The sequence below is a fragment of the Poecilia mexicana genome, unplaced genomic scaffold (genome assembly GCF_051168715.1).
Source record: "Poecilia mexicana isolate PSO_F unplaced genomic scaffold, ASM5116871v1 scaffold_14, whole genome shotgun sequence".
NCBI lineage: Eukaryota > Metazoa > Chordata > Actinopteri > Cyprinodontiformes > Poeciliidae > Poecilia > Poecilia mexicana.
The window spans coordinates 9,437,760-9,464,579 of record NW_028263383.1 but is presented as its reverse complement, the minus strand read 5'-3'; the positions used below and the strand labels follow the sequence as shown (position 1 = coordinate 9,464,579).

The window sequence follows — 26,820 nt, the reverse complement described above, 5'->3', positions numbered from 1 at the left end:
ACATTGACTTCAACATAAAACCAGCTGAAACACTGAAAGCAAATCCCAAACTTGTTTTGTAGAAGCTTTATTGCATTTCACTTGAGCAACACATCAAGACATCTCAGTTTAAGATTAATTTATTGTTTACATAGAGTGAATAAAAGTTTAAAAAACACTCTTATTTTTCTTTGACAAATAAAATTTTTTGACATTGATTATTTGACACCAGGATGGTATTAATAAAATAAAAAGAGAAAACAAGTGATAGGCATTAAAGACAAACATATTGAACAAAGGAAATACTGTTTAAACTATGCTGATATATTGATCTCTATTGATTTCTGCAGGATAGTAAACCCAAAAAATGCACTCAAAGTAAACTTTGGTTTCATGCTGGTTGTGTGCTGAATGATAGGCATTCTTTATCAAAATAGAAACTCATCAATCCTTTTTAAAGAAAAACAGACATCGTCAAACAACCACTGAGCACCAGAAGGTCTCAATGTCTTTCCATCCTTGAAAGCAAGAGAATTAGATAACAAGTTGAAATGTGGACTTTAGTCGTCGTGTAAAAACAGGCTGAGTGGTTAGGAAACAGAACATTGATTTCTGTCCGTCACTCCTTGTTGCCGCAGGTGGTGCAGAGGATGTCTTTTCCTTCGGCCACAAAGCGTTTGTTGGACAGACTGAGGGAACATTTCTTGCAGTTGAAGCAATATTCATGCCAGGAGTTTCCCTCAAAGTTCACAACATTCACACCTTTACCAAAACCTGTAAGGAGAGAAGAGCAGAGACGAAGACTGAGCTTCTTCAACCTGTGTGTGTGTGTGTGTGTGTGTGTGTGTGTGTGTGTGTGTGTGTGTGTGTGTGTGTGTGTGTGTGTGTGTGTGTGTGTGTGTGTGTGTGTGTGTTTGTGTGTGTGCGTGTGTTTGTGTGTGTCTGTTGTCTAAGCTTTCACATTTCTGTTAACACATCTCTTCTTATCATGTGTGTTAAACACCTGAAGGAGTTTGGAATGGATTCCATCAATGTTAAAACCTCTCTATAAGGGATTTCATAATAATTTGACAGTGCTTTTCAAAAACACCCATACTCCTTAAACTTTTGCGCATTTTGTCACCTTGTAGCCTCAGAGTTAGTAGATACTTTCCATCCAACATGACTGATCTTAAGCTGTTGCACAAAGAAAAACAGGCAAACATTTCAGTCACTTTTCAGATTTTCATCTGGAAAATTTTCAGAAAACCATGTTTTGTTTTTCGAGCACATATAAATAATTATAATTATATATAAATCATTGTGCAAAAACAGCTGGCTGCAGTTTAGAAGTTCACCACTAGATGTCTCTAGTAGCCACAGTGTCAAATCAGCGTCTTAGTGCTTTATAAATAAAATGTTTTGTTGTTATTAATATTAAAGTGGAACACCACTTTGTGTGAAACACTTCACTTCTTCTCAGGCATTCTTTTGTCTCTGTGACCAGATTTTGCTGGTTTGAGCAGCTTTAGGTTTAATCTCGGCTTTAATTTAAGGTTACCAGAACTATTTGTTTTTCTCTTGTTTTCTGGTTTCCTGGTAACCGGAAAGATTATTGATTTTAATATTAGGCAGAACAGATCAGATATTTGGTTTTGGAGCAAGGTACACTAATCCAGGACAGAGAAAAGAATGTTTCTAATTGTCTCTGATTTTATAAGACCACAGTATACAAGGTATCAGCCTTCAGATCTAATCTGTAAAAGCACATTTAAAAAGGTTAAATCTGATTCTGCTACATCATGTCTAGCAGAAACAGTTTCAACTCCAGCCAACCTGTGATTGGGTTGTGGCAGCCGCTGCACTTCTTTGCCACTGAGCTCTTGTAGCAGTCGACGCAGAAGACCTGGTCCTGGTGGGTGGTGAAACTGGTCCCAGCCAGAGGCTTTGAGCAGGAGCTGCACACAAAGCAGTGGCTGTGCCATGGCTGCTCTTGGTAGTTCACTCCTCCAGACGTTATCGGCTGCAAACGGAAAGCAACAGCAGTGTCACGGTCACATTAAGGGGATAATTCAGTCCGATCAGATTCAAAAACAAAAAGTTTCCTCTATTTTAAATAAATTACCTTTTTGCAGCTGACGCAGGTCTTGGCAAACTTCTCATCGTAGCAGGGGTTGCAGTAAACATCATCTCCTTTAGAGAGGAAACTCTGCGATGCGATGGGTCGTTTGCAGCTGCAGCAGGTGAAACATTCGTCGTGCCACGAGTTTCCTTTGTATGCCACGCTCTCAATGCCTTTAGGAGATTAGGAGAAATGTCACATTCTGGTCCAAATGAACTAGAGCAGGAGTGTCCTGTACGCTTTAGGTGGGTTTCTGCTCCAATTAAGCTAATTTAAATGACTACAGTAGTTGGTCATTTAACTAATGGTCAAGGGGACTGATGACCTGTGGGGTTCTACACAATTTTCATAAAATAATTTATCTTATTTCCAGACTCAAGATTTCAAAGTTGTCCATTTTAAAGTGTAATAGTAAAATATATAATTTATTTATGTCAGGTATTTTCACAACTTCACCTATGAAGATAGGAAAAAGTTGAGTCTAGCAGAAAAAACAGAAGAAAAACCACAAGGAGGGTTAGAAAGATAGTGAGAAAGGAAGCAGACGTGGCAAAAAGAAAGGAGAGAAGGAGGGATGGAATGACAAAGTGAAAGAGGAAATAAGGGAAAGATACAAGGAAGAAGCAGATGAAAGAAAGAATGACACAAGGAAGAAAAAGAAAGGTAATACATTTATTTTGTTCTCTTTACAAGCTTAAAGAGAACAAAGAAGAAAAAACTCAAGGAAGTAATGTGACAGAAAAAAATGGGGAAAGAAGGATACCAGAAAAGAAGAAAAAAAACATTTACATACTACAAATATACTTTTTAAATGTCCACACTGAAAAGCAGCAGAAGTCTCAGACACACAGTGATTTGATCTGTGGAACCAGACTATAGGGACACTTTTTCCAAAGTTTTTCCGTTTTAGCGAATCATATTTTGAACTGTGATTGGTCATACCAGCCGGTATGGGTTTATAGCAGCTGTGGCAGCGCGGAGCAGCATCTCTGGAGCAGCACTTCACACACATGATGCGCTCATCCTTGGTGTTGAACGGCTCCTTGGCCAGAGGCTTGTAGCACTTTGTGCAGCGGAAACACTCCTCATGCCAGTGACGCCCTTTGTGGCTCAGCTCCTGATGGGAGGAAAATGGGAGTTTCTCAAGCAGTACATGAAGAAGTACAAACCCAAACCGGTTCAAATCCATCTGGAGAACACACCTTTGTCTCCACTGAGATGGGTCTGTGGCATTCTGCACACGAGTTGGCACAGAACTTTGTGTGACAGCGAACACACACCGGCTTCCCCTCGCTTCGGACAAACCGCTTCCCGCCCAGGTCCTCCCGGCAGTAGAAACAGTGGGAGCTGTCTGCCATCGTCACGACGATACAGCGTCAGGCCTGAAGCAGGAAGAGCAACAAAATACAATGTCATTTTCTATTGACATCAAATCAGCTTTTTAAAACTATTCCAAAAACCTAATTATTGTCTATAAAACACATTACTAACTTTAGAATAACAGTTCATGTCTGTGTCTTCATCTGTGATGCTTGAATTGCTTTTGTAAATATGCATTTTGTTTTTTAATCATCACAGCTCCACCTGTTCCCAGCCTTGCATAAGGACAAACCTTTCCCAAAATGTCCACACAGAGGCGCTGTTGGTAGACTTTATAGGATACATTTTATTACTTATACGGACATTCATGCATTACCACAGAGAAAGATTTGTATGCGCAACTCTTTTGCGTCAGGAAGCTTAGATGTGCGGCTGGTTTGTGTTTCAGGTAACTTATCTCTGAAGACGCTCATAAAAAGTGGACATAAAATGTTATGGTTCACATGAGTGTCCCAGAGAAGCAAACGGTTCACACCCTCTGATCAGATAAAGACTCACTGAGCTGAAAAAGTTGAACTAATAAATCATTCATCATACAGATGAAAAATATCTTGCAGCAGTCAAAAGTGAGTTAAGCCTTGAGAGTTAATGCTTATCTGTTGTGGCTCCAACCTTTATACGTTTTTTTTTTTTTGTCCAGGTTTAATCCAAAATCAGTTTTTTGTTGAGACTCTTGTGGTTTTCCATCCTCTGAACATCCTTCAGCGCTTTTATTCCTTCTTGTCTTGACTTTTCTTTAATTCAATATGTTTAGCAGACACTTTTTAGATTGTTCTGGCAGTTTTTTCAGAACTTCACCAATGTTGAGCATCTCTATAATCTATAACACCGAGGTTAGATTATCTGTTTGCACATTAGAAAAACAATGTTTTACTGCTATCTTTTGCATTTTAACCCAGATCCAGTTTAATAATCACAGGTTGTGACATGGCCAATTTCTAAATCCATTTATTTTTTGCCATCGCTACCTAAAAATGAGGAAAATATATCAAATTAAAAACATAAACACCCATTCAATAAACTAGAATTTTATGAAAAAATAATTTACTTCAGTAACCCACTTCATAAGTGGGTTACTGCGCTTCTGGTTCATTGCATTGAACCAGAAGCGCATATTAATGTGAGTTATAATGATTTTTCCACAGCCAACGAAAACATGATTAAAGTTTAGATTATTGCATCAGATCAATATAAACCCTTTCGATGCTGAAATGTGGGCTTAACAGTAAAATAAATACTTGCCTAAGGTCTGACAAACCAGCATCATTGAGTTTTAAAATTAAATAAATTCAGCAACTAAGATGTTGGGCCTCCACTGAGCAATGACACAGCAGAGTGACGGACATTATTACCTGTATATAAAGAAACCATGGTGGTCATGTGACCTCTAATGGAGCGGCAGAACTGCTTTAGAAGAAAACCCAGGACAACTTTAAAGCTCTGCAAGCCTCATTTGCCTCAGTTAAAGTCAGTGATCTTGGCTCAACATGAAGGTTTGTCAAAGCATCTCAGATCACAGTTACTTTTTCACACCACTGAACTGGATCATGTCCCACAAAGCAGTTTGACTCTGAAATCTCTTTGCCTCTTTAATGCTGCAGATCCTCTGATCAGCTGAGCAGTCGCTGCTCTGCATTCCCAGCATTTTTCTCTAATCATTTGTTACCAACATTTTGAAGACAGAACTTCCCTGTGTGTTCGATCATTATGTCATTCCATTCTGCTTAGACTCAGCTCTGGTCCTCTCCAACATTTCCTTCACAATACGTAATATTCAGAGGTGGGCAGAGTACCCAGAACCTGTACTCAAGTAAATGTAGCACTTCAACATATTTTTATTCAAGTAAAAGTAAAAAAGTATTTGGTAAGAAGTCTACTCAAGTACTGAGAAACAGATCAAATTATCCATCATTTAAAAATGTCGTAATCAGACTCACCAAAATATAAAGTAAAGTGGAAACTTGGCATTTTAAGGACCAAAAATGACAATGATTTATGAAAGTGACAAAAAATAACAAAATCAGGCAAAAAACCAAAATTCTAAATCAGTTTCTTTCAATAAAAAACTTCTGAAGCTGTAACAGAAACTGCAGCTCTGTGTCTGTCTGGTGAACTTTTGTTTGAAACATGTTTGTTCTTTATTCAGTGAGAATCAAGATATTTTACTCAAGTAAGAGTATCGGTACTTCATAATAAAATTACTCAAGTAAAAGTACAGCGTAGTATAAATACTCCATGAAGTAAAGTTTTCCAAAAAAGTTACTCAAGTAAATGTAACTAGTCATTGCCTCACTCTGGTAATATTATGAAATAGTCCAAACCTTTTCATTTAAATGCATCCTCTCTGTAAATAAACTGACTTAGTTTCCCATCGTATAAAATCCGCTGTGTTTAAAATATTCCATACAAGTAATAAATTTCCTTCGCAGAGAACCAAAATCACCATGTTGAACACCATAACTCTGATCACAGAGCCGTGATTACAGGGTTAGGACTTCAGATGGTAAATAAAACACTTTGAAGTGAAAATCACAGCTACAGAAAAGGCATAAAAAAAGAACAAGGATGCGGTTAGAGATGCTTGCAGCCTGTTCCCTCGGTTATTTCCCGCATCAAATCCATGCTGGCTGCCTGCAAGGAATTCTCCAAGCTGCTGCAAGAGAGAGAGAGAGAGCTGTGCTTGTGTCGACACAGTGAGGTGAATGCACGAAGGAATGCCTGGTATGATGTGTGGTGAAATCTGCTGACAGAGCTTTGATGGACCCAACACACAAACGCTCCACGTATGAAATGAGCCACACCCACAAAACACCCACAATCTAACAACTTCTTCTGGTCGTAGCAACTCTGGTTGGAGCAGATTGAGGAGGAGGAGGTTCTGTTGAAGGAAGACGACGGTACCCAAACGTTTAAAACTGGGGACAAATTCTCAGTAAAGCATGCAAAAGCTTCAGTTTGGTTTTTGGCTTTAGGGACTGACAGATGACAGTCGGGGACAGACGACCTCACTAACCTATTAGACTTCTGATACACGATTTAGGTGGCTGAATAAAACTAGGAATAGAGCCTCATAATCTACCAGTGAGTAGTTTATGTGTAAGCATGTTGTGTGTAGGTCAAAATAAAAAAACAGATGTCATTGTCATCTCTAACTTGAATTAAAAAAGTGCTCCTTGATCTCTGATTTTTATAGTAAAAAAAGACTAAAATCAATACCAACCTTCAACATCAGTTTTGTTCTTTAACAGACATGCAACAATGTTGTCTGAAACAATATTTAATTCGTGCAACAACAAACAAGCTTTTAAGAGTAGATACTTTATTACGTTAATGTTAGCTGTTTGCTTCGACGTTGCTCAGTGATGTTTTAGCTGTTTTTTTTTAAAGATGTGCTCTTGAAGGTCTGATGTGAATTACACCTGCACATGTGCTGCTTTATTTGGATGAAGTCATTTCGAAGGCATTTTTGTCCCAGATTGTTTCCTTTTCAGTGTTCTTGGCTTGGAGCATTGAAAACAATCACAATGGAATCAGTATCATGAGTTTTGCGTTTCTTGCATTTGTCATTCGTCTCTCCTCCCTTGTTTTCTAACTGAGTGGTTGTGTTTTTGCAAATGATAGTATGAGAAACACTTCTGTTGGGAGGTGGAAAAAAACTAGTTTTGGGCAATAATAGTGTACAGGTTAAATGCAAACTAAGCATTTTACATGGACGAGTTTCTGGAATTTGAATTAATTTGAAACTATTTCTAAATAAGAACACAGTATCTGTGTAAATCAGATGTTGTTTTATTAAAAAACTCACTTTTTTCTAATACGATGCATATTTATGCAGAAACAATCTTAGTTTTAGAAAGTTAAAATGATGCAAGTTCAAAATCAGACAACTAGTGAAGTAATTCCAGGTAAAAGTGCAATAAACTCCACTGAGATTTCTAAAGATTTGGTCTTTAACTAATGTAGCGTTAACCAGATTAAGACCAGGCTGCAGTCTCTTTGACATGTCAACCACAGCAGATTTAAAGAAGATCGTTTTTGCACATTGCTTTGTTATTAGTAGTTGCCCAATAGAAATGATAAACTCTCTAACAAAGTCAAAAAGTCTAAAAAAGTAAGTACAGTATAACTTACTTGCTCAGAGCTGTTTTAGCCTCAGGTTGAATGTGCTTCTGTTAGCAGAAGTGACAAATGCCTTATTTTGTGTTGTCTCATGCATAGACAATAAACTGGAGATGACATCACTGTGAGTGGACTCAACTCTTCTGTTTAGTTATCTGCTAATTCATTACTTATTAAAGGAAAAAGAAGACGCTTCGTTTGTAGAGTGGGTGAGGCGCCTCATCCATTTAGTGTAGACAGAAGGTACGGCGGGCTTCCTGCTCTCTTTTTACCCTCTTTTCATTCAGCCTTCACCTCTGCTAACTTTCAAAAAAACTATTTGCTGTTTTTACCTTTTAAAAAGTGAGAAAGCGTCAGCCTAAAAAGGAATACTGCATAGTTTTAAGTGCTGCAGACCTCAACATGATGAATGGCAGTCAGCAATGTGAAAATCTTATCTGATGGGACTCAAACAATGGCTGACAAGAAGCCAGTATCCACACAGGTGGAGGCAAAACAAATGGGTACATCGTCGCGGCTTGCCTGTGTTAAAATAAAGGTGGTTTAAAAACACTTTTTTGTTGCTCACATAATGGTTAACTTTGCATTTTTTCTTTAGGTACGCCCTCTGTAAACAGTTTATGTCAATCTCTGCTTTTCTAGTGGACTCAGCTCAAGTCAGAATTGCAGTGAGTAATCTTGGGTTCAGATCTGACTTTAAAATAAGCAGACAATCACTGAAAATTGCTGCAAGATTTAATGTGAAATTTGAGATTCAGGGATACATGTGTGGCTAAAAAGTGTTATATTGCTGATTTTTACCTTTTTTTGGATAATAAATAATCCTCTTTGTCTGTCAAGGTTGGATTAAGTACTTAAGAGATATAGATGGTAGATTTTGGGTGTTTAAGTGTGAAATCCATCTGAATTTCTGAAATCTTCTGTTTTGCATTTCGCTGTAACTAGACTAACCTAAAGTCTTGCATAAAAGTCAGATGATTTTGCTGTGACACGTCCAAAAAGCTGACATTATGACATTAACAGTAGAACAATATGTGTGACAAAGTATATTGAGGAAGAAAGAATGACGCTAGTTAACGTGGCTGGACACAAATGTGTGTGTGCGTGTGTGCGTGTGTGCGTGTGTGTGTGTGTGTGTGTGCTGGCATGAGCTTATTGCTGAAGAATGTGGTGGAAAAACTAAGACAGGAAGTCTCCATCAGAACTTTGAGGCTGGCACAATCCAGCTACACACTGAAGTGTTTAACCTGACTTTTTTTAGCCCACTGTTTGCGTCCCCATGTCATTAATCCTGAGTCTTCATGGCTCATTCAGTCTGAGCTGCAGGTGGCCACAAAGGTTAAACAAACACTCGGGGTGGAAACAGGTTAGAGCAATTGTCATATGCAAGGATTTTCTGGCGGCTCAAACAGTCAAAGAACTGTAGGGGTTAAATTATAGAAGAAGTCTATATTGTTTTTACTTGTTTGAACTTTAGACGAGAACATCTGACAAGAAGGACGTTTCTAAATCACCCAGTCATGCAGCGGATTGCTAAAGAGAGAAATTATGAATCTTTTGTTCCGTAGTATGGAAATAAAAATGGATTAATTGAAGTTGTAACAGATTACAACTTTTTAATATTACTTTATGTTTAATACAGATGTAACTTTGTACAGAGTTCAGTGATTTGTTCATTAATGTGGAGCACTAAGATTAGATTCATTTCACAATCTGGTCTGTATTTTCTAGCTTAAAAAGTAGCAACTTAATTTTAAAACAGCTTAGACAACTGGAGGTGATGACAGCCCCAACCTGTCTTTTGTAAAGTCAGCAGCCATGCAGATTCCTACCACAAGCTCCAGCAGACAGTATTTTTCCCAAACATTCGGTGTGACAAAAACCAGCTTTGGTGTAAAACAAGTTCACGGTTTGAACAGTTGCTATGTGTGGCAATTTAAAGACAATGTGTCCATGCTTGCTTGCTGCTAAGTTTATTTGTTTAGGTAATTTTTGACTCAATGCTTAAAGAAATGCCTCAGTGGAAAGTTATCAGCAATTTACTGCAGGGAATCCTGTCATTTTCCTTGGAGCAAATTTCTTTTCTCTCTGATATCAAAGAGTGCTGATTTGTGGTTTTCCCTTGCCAGTTTTTTTTTTTTTTTTTTTTTTTATGAGGGCTCAATCATGTGCAATCAAATCAGGAGCGCAGCATGAGGGATTTATGCTTTGTGGAAAGCTGACTGGTTTCAAAGCTGGCTAAATATGCCTTTATTTTTTACTTGAAACCGTCAAATGCATAATCACCAAAACTCACTTTAAATGCCATAGCAACTACTCAGAAGTTTGACAGTATCTTTGTTTTTGCTTTGGCCTGCTCTTTCCAGCAGCTTGGCAAAAAATTTTCTGACAACTGTACAATTACTTGAGTGCCATGCAAATTACAGCTGTCAGCTGGCATTCTTCACAAGCCTCATGTCTTGCCTGAAATAGCCTAGCAACAGTAGCAAAAGACAGAAATATTAGCAAGTACTAGCTAGTGAAAAAAATAACATCACACATTCCAGTGATTGTCAGCAGTGTTAACCAAACACTTAAAAACCTCATGTCTGTTCGTTGTGGAGTTTGATAGTTATTTGGAAAACATTCAGCTTTAGCATTTGCAAGCTAGCAGAAGATTTACCTCACAAATTCTTTGTGACTGCAACCAATTCGCCAAAGAACAGTGTTAAATCAGAAAGCTAGCATTTTCTAGCTAACAGAATATATTTTTCACATGCACAAATTTGTAAATAATGCATTTGACTGTTTAATCCAAATATTTCCTTTACATAGTCATAAGAAAAATGGTTTAAACTGGATATTATGGCATTTCTATGTAGTAAAAAGATTAGGGATGTGTTCTCGCTGAGAGTGTAGATCATATGGTCAAGCATGCTAAGCAGCACAATGACACAATAATAACCAGCAACATTGTGCTTTCTGTGTGTCATTTGATCCAATACTTGAAATATTCAGAGAGCCTCTGAGGTTTGTAGGCTTTCTCTAACTTCCCACCATCACACTGAGAGCGTTCCCACCCCCGATTCCAATCATGCTATCTTAAAAATAAATACACAAGTGTTTGAAACTGAGCAGCAAGTTCAACCAAACATTTGTGCAACACATAACCCCACAATGAGAGATCGGAATAATTGTTTTATCTGGCTCTGGTGAGTCCACATTCCAGTAGAACAAGAGATCTGAGCCATTCTCCGAGATGGAAATGATGGCTTTAGCAGAAACTCGTCCCACTTTGTCTTGAGTTACATTCTCTTGTCTCGGTTCCAGATTCCCCAAATTTGTGACCAAGAAACTTGAAAAAACTGATAAATCTATGTTTTTACTTAAGCTTCTTTGATTTTTGTGATATTTTCAGAGAGAGATTCTGGCCACAATAACACCAAAGCAGCCTTGACTGACGGCATTTTGGTAATCATTTTTCCTTTAAAAACATATTCAGGCCGATTTTTAGAGAACATGCCCTAAAACCTTTCATGTACTTCTGTGCTATTGATACACATGTTCATTATTCTCAATTAGCTGAAAGGGAATGTGAAATCTTTTCAGTCAAGTGCCAGAAGTCAGAGGAGTGGATAATCTTCATGTTCTGATCTGTTGGGTATTAATTTGCAGCTAGTAAATGATCAGTAGAACCTTCCTGGTTTGAGTCTAACTAAATTTAAAAGCTCCTGTAGCCACAAAAAAGAACACCAACCTCGTCTTGCTTCCTTTTCTTAAATCCCAATTCTGAAAATCATACAAAACTAATTTTTTTTAGTAACTCTGCCTGGTAGGTGAACAAAATGTTGTTTCAATGCTTTTTTTTTAGCAATAGTTTCAACTAAGACACATAACGTTCCACCTAGAATCATCAGACATGCCTTGTAAGTGTACATTTTAAAACAACAGGGCATGAATTACAATCTGGTTTTACTGAACATAAAGTTACTCAAATCTATTAAACTGATGGCAGTTACTGCTGGGATAGCTCCAGTTGCTTTTTGTATTATTTTCCAATGTTGATTCCATGAAACCATCATTAAATGCTGCATTTATGTTCCAAGCTATGATAAAATGTAAGTATTGCATGCTTTTTAGAAACGTGATTGAACAACTGTGACTTTGTGAAGTAATTTAGTTGATATTTGAAAGCCAAATAATGTCAATAAACAAATACATATCACAACTTATCTTTGTGAGATATTAAGTCCATATCGTCCATCATTAGAAGACTCTCCGCTAAAAAAATAAGGACTGTTCCTCATTATAAAGGTTTAGCAACAAGAAGAATGGCTCAGTTCCTCATTTGCATGTTGGACGTGTTATGTTTTGAAAAATATATTTTATTCCACACAACTGTAGTGTTTGCACTTCAACTCACTTTAAATGAAATTAGTCTCAGAAACTAATACTGCCACAATCATTCTGAAAAGTATTTTTCCTCTTTGTGTCTGAATGTAGTGTTTTCACTCAAAACAATCCTCTTTGCTATTTTTTGGTTGCTTTTGTTAATTAGTCATGTGTCGTCAAAGATAAGAAACTGATTTTTTCCAACATCACTTTGAAAATATTTTGGTTTATTCTGTATTAGCTAGCAGTCTCCATCATGGTGGAGCCGTTGGTACCTCTGGTGACTTGCAGCAGGAAGGTCCCAGATTGAATTCCCAGTCTGGGCTTTTTAGCATGTTCTCCATGTGAATGCATGGTTTATCCCCAAGTACTCTGTCTGCCTCCCACAATCCAAAAACTTTTAAGATTGTTAGGTTAACTGAGCTCTATAAAAAGGAGTGTGTGCATAAATGGTTCTGTGTCTCCGCGTTGTCCTGTGATTAACTGGCAACCTTCAGTCAATCACAGGGCAAGACGCTGCTACACACCCACCCCTCTGTAACCCTGCAAGGACAAGCGAGTATAGACAATGGATGGAGACTTGTGATTGATTACTCATCCCCCTGCTTCTTTCCCCTGTTGCATAATGCACGGCAAAAAAATATCACCCAAGACATAAAAACAGACTTTAATGGCTGCAAGTCAAGAACAACAAACAGAAGAAACTTTAAAGCTTCAGAAACCCATCAAAGACTCCACTAGCATGTAATTTGGGAATAATATAAAACACACAGCTTAACCATATTTAAATTCTGACCTTTTAAACATGACATAAGACAACTCCATCTATACATAAAGTTTTATGGGGCTACGCATGTCTTTTACAGAACTGGATTAGTTTAATACAGCAGACTCCGGCTTTAATTTATAAACACTCTGTGGCCCTTTGGTGTGGGATTGGACTTGGTCGTTACTCTGCAACATCTCACAGCTTCATATGGGTGTTTGCCTCGACAACATTACTTAAAAACCTGACCCTTATTAAAAGTAACTGTAGGTTTATGTCTCTAAAGGATAACGTTGCATTCCTACTGTAAAGTACAGAGGAAAAACACATGTTGAGTTGAGCAGGAAGAGGCCGCAGTAAGGCCATGTGCATCACTTAAATGCTTATGGATTTAAACACACTCACACACACAGTCAGGGGAATGCAATGAAAAATAGCAGTACAGGAATTTTAATTGACCTCTGTGAAGCATTTTTAGTTTTAGTGGTTCCATCATAGGATGGGGGGAAAAGGAGACTTCCTAACTGGAAACAGATTTCAGGAGCAGCTTTAACAAGTCAGCACACACACACACACACACACACACAGAGAGAGAGACAGACACGCGCACACACACACTTACAGAGACAGACAGCCAACGCCCGAACTTGTTAAAGTCTTTAGTTTCCTCTCCGGATATCAAAATGCTGCTTTAGCAATGCAGCGTGGATGAGGTCATAACTAACTAAATAGGAAGACAGAGTTTGTCTCACATTATCTGTTACTCTCTGTTGGATGGTCGGAAACAAACAAGATACCACTTTACCACTTATTAACCTATTAAACTAAATATCACATTTCCTCAAACATCTTTGGGCTCTTGTAAAAGCACAGCCTGCAGTAACTGGTCTGTTCTGCTAAACCTGTTTTAGTTGGGGATGATGCACAGTTCCAGCAGTTAAAAGTAAGCGGACTCTGCAGAGATCTTACCCGGGTTCAGAGTGACGTCTGCGGCGTTGAACGAGCTGCTGTCCGCTTCCCCAACACCGTCCCTCGTTTTAAAGGCAGTGTCGGACCCCGACAGCAAAGTCAGACTCTGACCGAGGCGGACAGCGCCACCTTCAAAATAAAAGACAGCGCGCTCCAATTGCACAGAGGATTTTCAAAATAAAAGCACGTTCCTAAAAACTGGAATTGCACACTGAAGTTTGTAATTTTAACATGACAAAAATACAACTCCAAAGTATGAAGAGTACAGAACAATCTGTGTCAGCTTCAAATATGATTTTATTTGTCTTCACACCTGCAGGATGTTAAGCTGATGATACAATTACTTCAGGATTACAGTTTGCCTCTTAAAAAGTAAATAAAACCTGTGTACTCAAAAATACAGTTTCCACAATCAGCAGAAACATCAAACATTTTCACAAATTCAGTATTATGTCTTCCAGTTTGTTCGTTTTTTGTTTTTATATTCCCAAGTAGATACATGTGAGAGAACATAGATGGAGAAATGCAGAAACTTTCTCCATTAAATTAAAATTACCGCCTAATGAAACCAGAAACACATGCTCAACCTTACAGATGACACACTTTTTATGACATCACAGTCAACTTTCACTTCAATAGAAATAAGAAAAAACTGTTCTTACAGAGTTAGATAGTTCAAAAAAACTTTTGACAGATGTCATAGAAGAATAAACTATTTTAAAGAAAGTGCAGAGCATCATAAGTAAAAGAAAAAAAAACTTCCCTTTTGTTCCTTTTTCATCCATTGTTAGTGAAAGTTTAGTGACTTTTTTCATGTCACTTCATTTGGAAGCTTTCTCAAAAAATACACATACAATATAAGAGCCATGTTATTGTCTGTAAATGCAAGTATTCAATCTTGCAGATTCACAGACAAAAGATTTAACAGTAAAAGCACAGACAGATGGGAAAACTGTAGTTAAATTATACTGGGAATACTGTAGTATCTGGCATCAATCAGAAGATGTGATATTTATATAGGGTCATCTTACTGCACATGAGCAAAACAAAATATGTACAAAAACAGTTCCTGAATAGGCACTTAAGTTCAAAACAGTGCAGTCAGCCTCTTTTCATCAATGGTGACAACAAATCTCAAAGACCTGGTCAGTATTTTTATTTTTTTTGTTCTTTTTGTACATTTTTTAAGAAACTTCAACCAGATGGAAGCAGTAAACCCAGAAACAAGCATTAGCCCTAATAATAACTATAAAAAATCTGATCACACATATTAAAACAAACAAACACAAAGGGAAGATCTGGTTGGGAAGTAAAAAGTAAAAGCATATGCTACAGTATGGGAAGGATACAAACTCCTGGAATAAATAAATGTCTCCATCCTCCTTCAAGAAGACTTCACTGCAAAAGGTACCATGTGGGAAAAATTTAGTGCGTTTTTTTTTGTTTTTTTTAATAAAATGAGGCATTCACTACCTGGCAGTAATGATTGAAATCTACACAATAAATAATAAATAGAAAAATTATAATTACAGCTATCAAGAATTTTTCTGTTAAATAAATAAATCAGTAGTTAAAAAGATTCAAGATTCAAACAGGTGGATAGTGCTAAAACCTGTCTCAGTTTTACTTGGTGTTGCTCCTTTGACCTTCACTCAGATGTTCACATAAACTCATCATGAGCATCATTTATTTTGGGCTTTCAGTGATGGAGGTGAACTCAGCACCATACTGCCAACCCCTTGCTTGTTAGACGGTACAGTGATTTTAAGCTTAAGCAGATCAATATTTGTCTTGTCTGAAAATAAAACTTTTCTCAGGTAAATGATCCAAAGCACACATCGAAACTGGTTTGGAAAGGGATAAAGTTGACCATCATTAAGCTTCTGAAAAGGTATTCCCTCTGCATCTCATGGACTATGCTTCAATGCTGAATACATTCTGAGAAACAAACCAATTTAAATGATTTCTACCACTTCTAATAAAAAGAGGGATTGAATATCCAGTCAGATATGTCAGAAACGGATATCTAAAATTAAATAGCAAGACGTTTTTCTTCATTATTACGCAAAATATTAGTGAGAGTGCATGTCTATATTCAAGCCTCGTGTTGATCCAAGATAATCAACAAAGGGAGCGTAAGTTAATTGTTGCATAATCATTCCACCCTGGAAAAAAAGGTTCAAATACATCTTAAGATCAAAATAAAATGACAATAATGCAGATGATGAGTGAATGTAAACTTCTTGGTTGAACTGTAGGTACCAAATATTCGTACCACTCTCATTAAACAATATTCCCATTTTTTATCTGCTGAGAATCCCAACCTTCACTTGAGAAAGTTACAACAAACTGACAGAAAAAGTTAACATCGAGTGGAAAAACGATTAGTTTCCCAAATGTAGTGTGAACTGAGTGGTTGTGAACTTTAAAATAAATAATTGGTTAAATACAGACGAAATCATTAGAGGGAACATAACCCCAGAAAACCCAACATTTACACCAGTTTTAGTGGTTGACCAACACGCAGAGAAAGTCGGAGCTTTAAGAGACCACAGTAGTAAAAATGAATCACCTCAGACGACAGCCACACATTGAAGCCTCCTGTAGAGGGCAGACTGAGGATTTTAGTCTACATGTAGTGCATTAATAATCAAGATCACAAGATTCTACCAACATGTTGAGCTGAATCAAGCACAGCTCATCGGAAATGATGAAATTGATTTCCGACTGCTTTTTAGACAACGCTGGTCCAGTCAACACCGAAATATGTGAACTACATTTTGATTTAGTATTTTTCTTTTGCAACAGAAACATCAAACCCCATCTTACAGTCTGTGCCTGTGAGGTTCGGAGAGTGGGGGCGAGGGCGGAGGCGGGAGGGTGACGGTTGTCGGGGGCTCCACGGGGTCGTCCATCGGCAGAACAAGCCGCGTGCCGCGGATCGCCAGGTCACGCTCCGCCGGGTCCAGCTCACCATCCCGGCTATCGTTGAACGGCCCGGCGCCGGAGTGCTTGGGGTTGATGGTGCGGGACCCGGACGCGTCGGTGCTGACGGTGACGTCGGCGTACATGGAGCTGACGTTGGCGTCGTTCAGGATGAAGTCGGAGTCATCGTCGTGAAGCGGCCCTTCGTTCTGAAGGCAGGAAAAGTGAAATGTGCCAATTACCATAAACCTTTTTTTCTTGCTGGATATTTTTTTTGAGGCTATTAAATTCAAGACTCTGTAAACCTGTAGAACCCTAAGAAATAAATAAAGACAGTAAATGAAAATACATACATTTAATCATTAAAACCAATGTTACTTTAGCAGGAGAGATGCTTGTTGCTTCTCTGTTGCAAATAAATCATTTATAGATTTTTCTTACAAATGTTTACCATGCTAAGTTCACTTGCTTATCTGACCTCTAATCTTTTAGCACCATCATAAATCTGAGATGTGTTGGGTTTGAATGTGTTGTTAAACTGCGACTAATCAAACTTCATGTGCAAACCTCATAGGCCTGTGGACTGGTGAGGCATCGTGCCAGGGGGCCACAGCAAGCCGGCAGAGTAGCAGTGAGAGGGGGCCCGCTGTGAGTCAGGAGGGGCTTCAGGTAGCTGAAGGAAGAGCTTCGGTCAAGGACTTAATTCATCAAACACGTGAATCTCCAATGGAAACGGCTTTCAGTGTCTTTAGCATTTATAGTTTCACTAATATTTCCCAATACAATGGTTTTAGCAAAGTTATTATACTGAATTAATGTCACTATTACGCTTAACAGGACAAATGTTGATTTTTGAAGAGTAAAATCATTGCCTCTTCAAGTGAATTAAATTTGTTTTCAATGGTTTCACTGTAAGAAGAAACTTATATTATTGATTAAATAAACTAGGAAACTAAATTTGTAAAATGAAAGACTTTCATACATATAAGAAGAACCATTAATATATCCTTGGGAGAAAAAAAAACTTTGTAAATCTTCAATATTGAAAGCTTGTGAAGAGCACCCCCTAGTGTTGAAGTAGATTTCCGCATGACTTCAGAAAGAGATCGGCAGGTTAAAGGATACTTGTGGTCGAAGTTGTACCAGATCCTGAAGGGCCAGGCGCTCTCATGCTTGGTGCTTCTCCTCTGTGACCCGTCCAACACAGCTGAACTCTGGACAGCACAAAACTGCACTTTAGTTAAAACCTATTTCAGACATTCTACAACACCATGTTGTCAAACGTTTTAGCCCAAGTTCCCACTTTAGATGAAGCATATTCTCTGGCTTCCTGCCACAATATTAGAAAAAAAGTAGGTGAAGTTTAAGTCACTTAAAATACATGAACTGCAGAAGGTGGTTCTTCAAGTAAAGTACTGACTTCAGAGGGACTGAATACAAATACATCTGACATTTCTTGAATTATTCATAAGAAAAATCTAAATCATGAATCATTTTATTTCATACTTTTTGAGCTAGTCCAACATAAAATTCTTACAGAATATAGAGACTTTTATGTGCATCATGAGCAAATGTGAGTATGCGCTGTGCTCAACGAGCTTGCTTTGAATCACAATGTCCAGTCGCAGTGGAATAATTTATTTATTGATCACGCGACATTAGTTCTACTGACAAAAACGTTAAAAACTAAATAAATATCAATAATCATGATTTGTGCCTGCAATGATACTGGTTCCTCCATGGCGCAACCCACAGGTTGAAAACCACTGAATTAGACGTTGCATAATTACTTACGGAGTGCTCTTGATCAGAATCCACTCCCACTCTGAAATGAATCGGAATAGGAACACAGATGTAATAAACGGTGTAGAAACAGCAGCAGAAACGGATGCAAGTAGATATCAAGCCTTACGGTATGCTCATGAAAGACAGCATGGGCGTAGTGCCCCCTCCACAGATCCACACAGTGAAGAAAACAATCAGCAAGGTGGTCGAAAACATCATCTGGCGGGCATAAGTGGCTGTGTCCCGGATAGACAGAGCGAAAGTCATCGCCCCACGCAGACCTGAAGGGGGCAGGAGATGAAACAGTAAGACCGAGAGTCTGTGTTTATGAAACTGGGTTACTCATGCTGTGGGAACACAGTCACACTTTAGGAAGCCTGCATTGAAGACAAAGACAAAAGAAGCCCCTATAAACACTAAATCTATTATCACCTAGGTGTTGATAACATAAGCCTGATGTAAAGTCCTCTATTGTCTAAAACATACTGTTCATCTATAAAAAGATCATCTCTGCACCTTATACGTTTGTCGTTTTTTTGTAGTATTTTAGTTTTGCTCCATTTGAGGGTTGACATTTACCACTCACCTGCAAACATCATAACATGTTGAAAGTTCATTCCAATCTTGTTTCTACGGCCCAGGTTGAGCAGGAAGGACAAGGGGTAGATGTTTGCAGCCCTGCCCAGAAATACGGCCAACTGCACGCAACACGGTCAAGGACACAACTCAGTGGGGAAAAACACAACACAGCAGGTGGAAAACAGCAGAATGGAAAGTATTTGTGGGTTGAAGCACATTTTAAAAACCACAAGCTAATCTGACTAATCTGTACTTTGATGTGTGCGTCAATTTCCATTTCGGTTTCCGTTAGCAGGAAATTAAATTATAAACTGAAGTGTTTCAGTGATAGCTTTTGGACGTGCAAATATTTGGTGATGGCTGACGCAGTGCGGTCTGTCAATTCAATGCTTCTTGAGAAGGGTTATTGCATGTGTGCTGATCCAATGCAGAGCAGAGTGAAGGATACGAAGGCTCCGATGATGAACATCGGGTTGAAAACGTGCGACTGAAAGGAGAAGAGCGTCAGACCCATGTAGGAAAAGATGAAGTTTTCTGCCAGGAAGTTCAGCAGCTCAAACAACTGAAAAAAAAAACATGGAAAATTGATTAAAAATTAAGTCTTACATCAGTGTCAATAAGCAAAGCTAAACAAATTATGCTTTAGAAGCACAGATTGCTCACTTTTTTCATGTTTTCTTTCAATCTTTTGGTTCAGAGTGATTTTTATTGTTATTTTAAGAAGTTCATCCCATTCAATTCGATTTCAATTCAAAAATACTTTAGCATGTGCTTGATTTAATTTCCCTTTGGGATCAATAAAGAAATTTAAAAAAAATAGTTTATTTTCCCAGTTGATAAGTTAGTACATCTAATAAATCCTGAAAGTATTTTTACTATGGACTCAAAAGACTGTTTCAGTTTGCACTCAGGACTTGTGCTTTTTAATTAACCAAGTTGTTGCCATGTTTACTTTTCCGTGATGTACATATAAAGTAAAGCACACTGGCTTCAACAAAACTGTCCAAATATTTGTGTCACTAAAGGTTAGGTGTCACAGTGAACCATCGTGGGTTTTATGTATTTTTAGGACTTGTTCAGCAGAATCAATGAGATAAGGTGAATTTGAAATGATGACTAAAAAAAGTAATCAGTTCTGACGAATGACATCGCCATGCAGACTTCTGAGAATTACCTCCACTAAATAAAATCTACATCCTTGTTTCTGAGTATTTTTTCATGAAGAAACTCGGTTGTACAATTTTTTCTCCTCCCATATCTGTTCTGTGGCTGCAGCATTTTTTTTTAAGAATTTCTCTTCATACCCACAATGTATGATGCAGCAAGACAAGAAATAGTGATTACAAAATTGGTTGAGAAACAAAACTGCTTCAGAAGAGACAGAAACAGTTTTATGGATACAACTTTTTACCTGTTTAGTGCGGTCTTGAGAATCACGAGAGAGATTGTTGTAGGTGTAATGAGCCTGCGTGATCCCGCAGAACAGCACCGCCACAACACCTTAAAAACAAATACAATTTCATCTTTTAAGAGGAGAAAAACGCAGAGGATTCAGAGCACGTACGCTAAAACACACACACACACACACGCACACGCACGCACACACACACACTGCTAAGGGCAATTTAGAGAGAACAATAAACAGTCATATTTTTGGAGCAGTTAAAACTCCATCCACGTGGTCAATTATATAATCAACAAGCAAATAATGAATTAAAAACATTTCAAATATAATACCCTATTAAACATTGCATCCAAGTAGCTCTTTAAAACAGCAATCTTGAACATGCTAATAATATAATGTAATTTCATATATGTGCAGCTCTATAGCAACCGCTAAGATCCCTTAGCAACAACTCGCCCTTGTTGTGAAAATTGTTATCATGGTGGAGTTATTCTCAGCATTAGTGAGGTGTTGAGGCGTCAATGAAGGTGAAAGAAGCTATTTAAAAGGGAAAATGCGTTTTCTACAGTGAGATTTCAGCGGTTACCAGGAAAACTCAACACTTTAAGGCAAATGCTTCAAATAAAAGTCAGAAAGGTCTGCAAAAATTATTTAATCGGGGTATTCCATTTAGGACTTTTTACAAGGATTTAACATCATTCATTTAATTCCTCTGATACTAAAGCGTCACGCATGCTGAATGGTTGTAGACGTACCTGTCATCCCGCAGGCCTCTGCCAACAGAAAGGTGCTCCAGGACATCAGGAAAAATAAACCAGTTTCCAGTAAAGGGAAATCCCTCAGCTTAGTAAACTTTGTCACGTAAGAACAACTTCAAGTTAAGGAACAAAGCAGCAAGTCTTAGACAATGAAAAACAAATACAATATACTTATTACATACAGTTCAATCTGTGATAACAGCATTAAAATAATCTTAGCTCATTATAGGGGAAAGTTATAGGGAAGTTTCCTCCAAGGTAGTTGGGGCACACAAAGGCATTATTAATTGAAACATCCTATTTGCACTATCACTGTAGATGATTCTGAGTTAAAAAGTTTCTTTTGTGTGGTGAACAATAAGATACAAACTATGTATGCAATGTTTGAGATGGTGGGACAGAGTAGGCTTTTTTTGAGATAAAGGTATAATAATGGTTGTTATGGATACGTGATGCCATTTATAACTGCTTTGACGAGAGATATGAAAATGTTTAGCTAAAGTTAAAAAAAGTCTACAGTTACATTTATTTTATAGGAACTCTAAGGGTTGCTAATAACTGTGAAACCCAGCTTAAAAGTTTAACATTTGTCTTTCAGACTGAGATGAGGATGGAGGATCACTTTATTTAAGACTTTTTACATGTTTACCAAGGGGGGGGTCAATAGCATGGAGGGCAGTGAATGTATCACAATAAGAAAGATCTCTCTATATATAATTATATTAATCTGTATAATTATAGAAAAGGATATAAGAGCAGTCATGACTCCAGTAGCCACACCAAGAGAAAAAGATCCACTGAAGACACCCAGGAAGATGCCGAAGGATTTCAGCACAGCCATGGCTTCAAAGCTGTGGCTGTTGTCCCCAACAGGCTGGTACGCCACAATGGAGCTAAAGGACAGTAGGAGTACACAGAAGCACTTACAAGGAAACTAGAGGTCGAGTCCTTCTCAGAACACAGGAAGAGATCGTGGTCAAACACATGCTTGTATTTCCTTTGAATCAGAAAGTCTGTCAGGCATTAAGACATACCTGCAGCAACTAAAACAGAGCTGGGTTTTATAAAGAAAAAACATATGTGAGGTTAGCATGCTGTAGAGTAATTATAAGCACCAGCTCTGCTTGATTACCATTCAATAATAGATTGCTCACATTTACATGTTAGTAAAATTATAACAAAGTCTGATTTTCTGATTACAAGCATGGTAATATGAAGCAAACTCAGAAAAAACACAACGAAAAGGAGAAGAAGGGGCTGCAGTTGCAAAATTATACTGAGAAAGGGGAGTAATTATCCTAAAGGTTATTTAAATCTACATTTTACTTGTAATAACTGCAAAACATCAACCAAAAAAAAAAAAATTCTAATGTTTTATCACAAGCAAAATGCACGCTTTCCACCCAACCTAAACCCACCCACCGAGGAGTAAATGTCTGGTTTTCTCCCAGCCATTCTTCAATCTCCTCAGGCATAACTGAGCTGTCCTCTCCAGCGGAGTGAACAGCTCCCTGCCTGCTCTGCTTTTCAAAGCGCAGGAGAACGCTACAGTCATACGTACGGACAGGCGGTCAGTGACACAGATGGGTGGAGAAAGGCAAGCAGTGGAATGACAGGGATGTTGATGTTAGTGTGGTTCATTTCCACATGGAGAGTCACAGTTAGCTTGTAACAGTACTGCATGGGCATGGAGAACAATCCTTTTCTAATGCCATTTTCACACAGATTATCAGGGCTGCAGCGTCCTGCAGAGCGTGTAGTACTCACGACGAGAGGACGATGGCCACAGCATCGTTGAGAACACTCTCCCCAAACAGCAGAGCGTACAGATCCACGTCTACCTTCAGTTCGTTAAAGATTGCCAGAACGGTCACTGAGGCAAACAGAAACAAACAGTGCAACTTTACAACAGGAGAAATACACTGAAGGTCTTCAGATACCGTCTCCAGTGAAGCTAATGCTGACATGTTAGCTATGCATGCAAGAATTGGAACCATGCTGAATGCATTTTTAATCACGGGAATCAAATTCCTGCTTTAATTTAACACTGCATATCAGTAACTGAGGATTGTACTTCCTACCTGGGTCTGTTGCCGAGACGATGGCCCCAAAAAAGAGGCAGTCAGTAAAGAAAAAATCCCCCCCAAGCTGACCCACCACTTTCATGAAGGACACAAACCCATACATGATGAGCCTACAGAAGTACAAAACATTATAAACACATTATAAATGCTGGAAATATCAACAAATTAACTTTAACTTATTTAACTCAGTGAAACAGGTTACTTAGTTTACTGTTATATCAAAGAGGATCAGACAACTTACCCAATAACAAAGCAGGATATGACAGTTCCCATGAAAGCATAGGCCAGGATGGAGCCAATGTTTCTGAAAAAATGCCTCTGAGGGGAAAGAAGACAAATATTAATTTATCAGACAGAGGCCGTAGAAAAATACAATAGAAGTCAAACACCAGTCAACAAAAGTAACTTATAGTTATGCCAGTTTTGGTCCTCCATAGAAATGAGTCAGATTTCCAGCAAGCTATCCAAGAAGTTTTTTGATACCCAAACTACTTGGCCCAAGTCTTTAAAAAGCAATTCTATCAAATACCAATATTTAAATATCTTCATTTGAACAAAGAAAAAAAATATTTCATTATTCCCACAATTAACCATAACTGATCTAAAACAGAAAAGGTTTAGTTGTATTTAACATAAGGCAGTAAGAGAAACAAAACAAAAAAATTGTCAGTTGACACAGACAAATTGCCAAATTACCCTTTTCAGACTGTAACCTGCATGGAAGATTATGGGAGGCAGTAAAATGTTGAAAAACACCTCTGGATCAAAGGTCACCTAAAAAGAAAAAGGGAAAAAAGTTATAAAGTTTTACACCAATTAGTCAATTCAACTTACTACTTACTTCTCTGCTTGTTTTTGCAATGTGTAGCATTTTATGAGGACTGTCAAGTTAATCGAAATCAAAATGAAATCTAAAAATGTGTGTTAATAACAAATTATATGTTCGTTCACAATAGTTAAAAGTGGGTCCTAAATGGATAAAACCTGGTTAATTGTTATTCTTTATGTTATACTTTCACCAGCTACAGTGTAAAGAGTCACATCACTGCCACAGTCATTCTATGGATGAGAAGCTAAAATGTGGAGGAAACACTGCTTCTTGCCTTTCGCAGCATCTCATCGTCCTGCACTTGGTGGTCTTTTACCCGGCTCACTTCACCCTTAAGCGTGTATTCATAGAACCTTCCGCTGATGTTGACCAGCAAAGTGGCGGGGCTGGCGTTGACGGCACATTCGAGGACCACGTCGTTCATGCTTTGGGGCACATGAATGCCAAAGCGCAGGATCACACCCACCAAGAGACCTTTGAGTAAATATGAAGGGGGGATTAAGATATAAGGATAGATTTACTCAGAGGAAGCGTTAAGCTTTTTTTAAATCTCAAAATGATTTAACTGCCCCTAAAAAGCAAAAAAGAAGCTAGATTAATTTTTAAGCAGAAAATTGCATCAGAATTCTGTTTGGTAGTGATGGAAAAAATTAGGACAATGAACTAATTAAATAATTATCATTATTAATGCATTTGGTTTATGCCAAACAAATAACCTGTTGCAGTGTCTGATTAGCTAAAAGAATTATATTATTCTAATATATAATATAATAATTATTATAATATTAGACATTTTAAGGGGAAATAAATGTGTGAGCATCCAATTTATTTCTCAAACTGGCATTTTTTAAAGTTTTAAATATATTTTTAAATGGTAACTTCCTCACTGTTTCTGGTTTACTTAAAATGCCAAAATATTTATATGTCCAAACCAAATCATTGGGTGTCCTATTTTTCATACGACTGTATTTCAACTTCACTCTAAAAGTAAAACTTGGTCTCTTTTACCAACTGCCCTCATATGGTGGGTTAATAATTACATTTAATTGGAACCAGCACAGCAACCATAAAAAGCGAGTGACCTGCATTTATGTTTATAACCTGGAAAGTGGATTATTTAGTTTCCCAGAATTCAACAGAAAGACAGTCCAGTTAAATGTTTTCATGTACGTAAACATAAGGCAAATAACATTAAGCACTAGTTATAAGTAGGCTCGAGCTGTCCATGTTCCCTGACACGTGAAGAGAAAGCGTTTAATTGGCTTAGAGGTCAAGTTTAAGCAGCTGACTGTTTCCGTCACAGGCATGAGGTGTCTTTTATTTTGACTCGATTCATTAGCTGACTGACACGACTGGTTGCTAACGTTAATGTTCTTACCGTAGATCATAGCAAGCCCCGTTTCGTGCAGGAACCTGAAGCGGCGGTGCTTGAAGAGCCATATGGTGAGGATGGTGAGCGTTAGTAGCATTATGAATATGAGCAGATAGGCACTATCTTGTCGGTGGCTCTCCTCGGCCATCCTCTCGGTAACGACATTATCCAGAGCGGCGTTCTCGTCGCCTTGGCCGCCGACGAGTAGGACCGGTAGCAGGAAAGGCAGCAAAAGGGACGCTTTGGGCGGTTTGGCACCCATGAAGCGCCTCGGTGTGAATCCCATTTTGGCCTTGTGTTAGGGAAATTACATTTGTCGTTTAAATTAGAGCCGCTTTAGCAGAAGAAATAGCCCCTCTTGGTGGAACGCAACTGACAGCTCCTTCCGCAGCCTTTACCAAAACACTGAGACTTCCGGTTTTTCAAAATAAAAGTCCCATCATAACTGGTGTAGCTTGTGAAGCCAACAGCGACCCATCATGGTTCTCCTGAACGAAACAGTACATATTTTCTCCTAACATTTTTAGTTAGTTATTTATGTAGTTATTTATGCTGGAGATATTAAAACTTTTTTGTTATTTGTGTTATTCTTGTGATCAATGGAGATAGGCACCAGCACCCCTCTGAACCCCTCTGGGGATAAGGGCATAGGATGGATGGATGGATGGATGGATGGATGGATGGATGGATGGATGGATGGATGGATGGATGGATGGATGGATGGATGGATGGATGGATGGATGGATGGATGGATGGATGGATGGATGGATGGATGGATGGATGGATGGATGGATGGATGGATGGATGGATGGATGGAGTTATTCTTGTAAATACACTGCACACAAAAATAAAGGGAACACTCAAATAACACATCCTAGATCTGAATGAATGAAATATTCTCATTGAATACTTTGTTCTGTACAAAGTTGAATGTGCTGACAACAAAATCACACAAAAATCATCAATGGAAATCAAATTTATTAACCAATGGAGGCCTGGATTTGGAGCCACACAAAAAATTAAAGTGAAATGTTCCCTTTATTTTTTTGAGCAGTATGTTTTATTTGTAGTTTTTTCTTTCACAGGTGGCAATCTCCAGCAGTCAAATGAGAGACAACGCGTTCAACACAGACACAAACAAAATAAACCATATATCCACAAAGACACATGGGCAAATTACAACCACCAATAAGCCTGAAGTTTTGTTTAGAGTACCTTAAGAAAACTCATGCATGCATGTGGAGAACATGAAAACTCAGGACCTTCTTGCTGTAAGGCAACAGTGTTAAAAACACCACAATCATTCAAAAATATATAAACAAGCAGCTGTTTACAATAAAAAATATATTAAATTAACAATTCAATCCAATTTATTTATAAAGTATATTTAAAAATAAA

At 38.1% G+C, this 26,820-nt stretch overlaps 2 protein-coding genes across 3 annotated transcripts; both read right to left on the bottom strand.

The window, feature by feature from the left end:
* Positions 1-51: 51 nt before the first annotated feature.
* LOC106931254 (four and a half LIM domains protein 1-like) lies at positions 52-13,831 on the bottom strand. The gene is made up of 6 exons (XM_015009261.2): positions 13,686-13,831; positions 3,283-3,462; positions 3,023-3,197; positions 2,084-2,253; positions 1,795-1,981; positions 52-753 (listed from the first exon to the last, which is right to left on the bottom strand). The coding sequence occupies exons 2-6, from the start codon at positions 3,436-3,438 to the stop codon at positions 599-601; spliced, it is 843 nt and encodes a 280-aa protein (XP_014864747.2). The 5' UTR covers positions 3,439-3,462; positions 13,686-13,831; the 3' UTR covers positions 52-598.
* A 133-nt stretch (positions 13,832-13,964) lies between these two features.
* Positions 13,965-25,829, bottom strand: LOC106931253 (sodium/hydrogen exchanger 6-like). 2 transcript variants are annotated; one of them, XM_088012757.1, is made up of 17 exons: positions 25,429-25,829; positions 24,325-24,524; positions 23,918-23,995; positions 23,463-23,539; positions 23,219-23,331; positions 22,905-23,010; positions 22,560-22,682; positions 21,889-22,030; positions 21,135-21,240; positions 20,386-20,474; positions 19,423-19,536; positions 18,982-19,093; positions 18,523-18,676; positions 18,405-18,435; positions 17,736-17,824; positions 17,178-17,283; positions 13,965-16,819 (listed from the first exon to the last, which is right to left on the bottom strand). In XM_088012757.1, the coding sequence occupies exons 1-17, from the start codon at positions 25,706-25,708 to the stop codon at positions 16,511-16,513; spliced, it is 2,229 nt and encodes a 742-aa protein (XP_087868883.1). In that variant the 5' UTR covers positions 25,709-25,829; the 3' UTR covers positions 13,965-16,510. The 2 variants fall into 2 exon arrangements, with proteins under 2 accessions (XP_087868883.1, XP_014864745.2); XM_015009259.2 differs by lacking the exon at positions 22,560-22,682.
* Between the last annotated feature and the right edge of the window lie 991 nt (positions 25,830-26,820).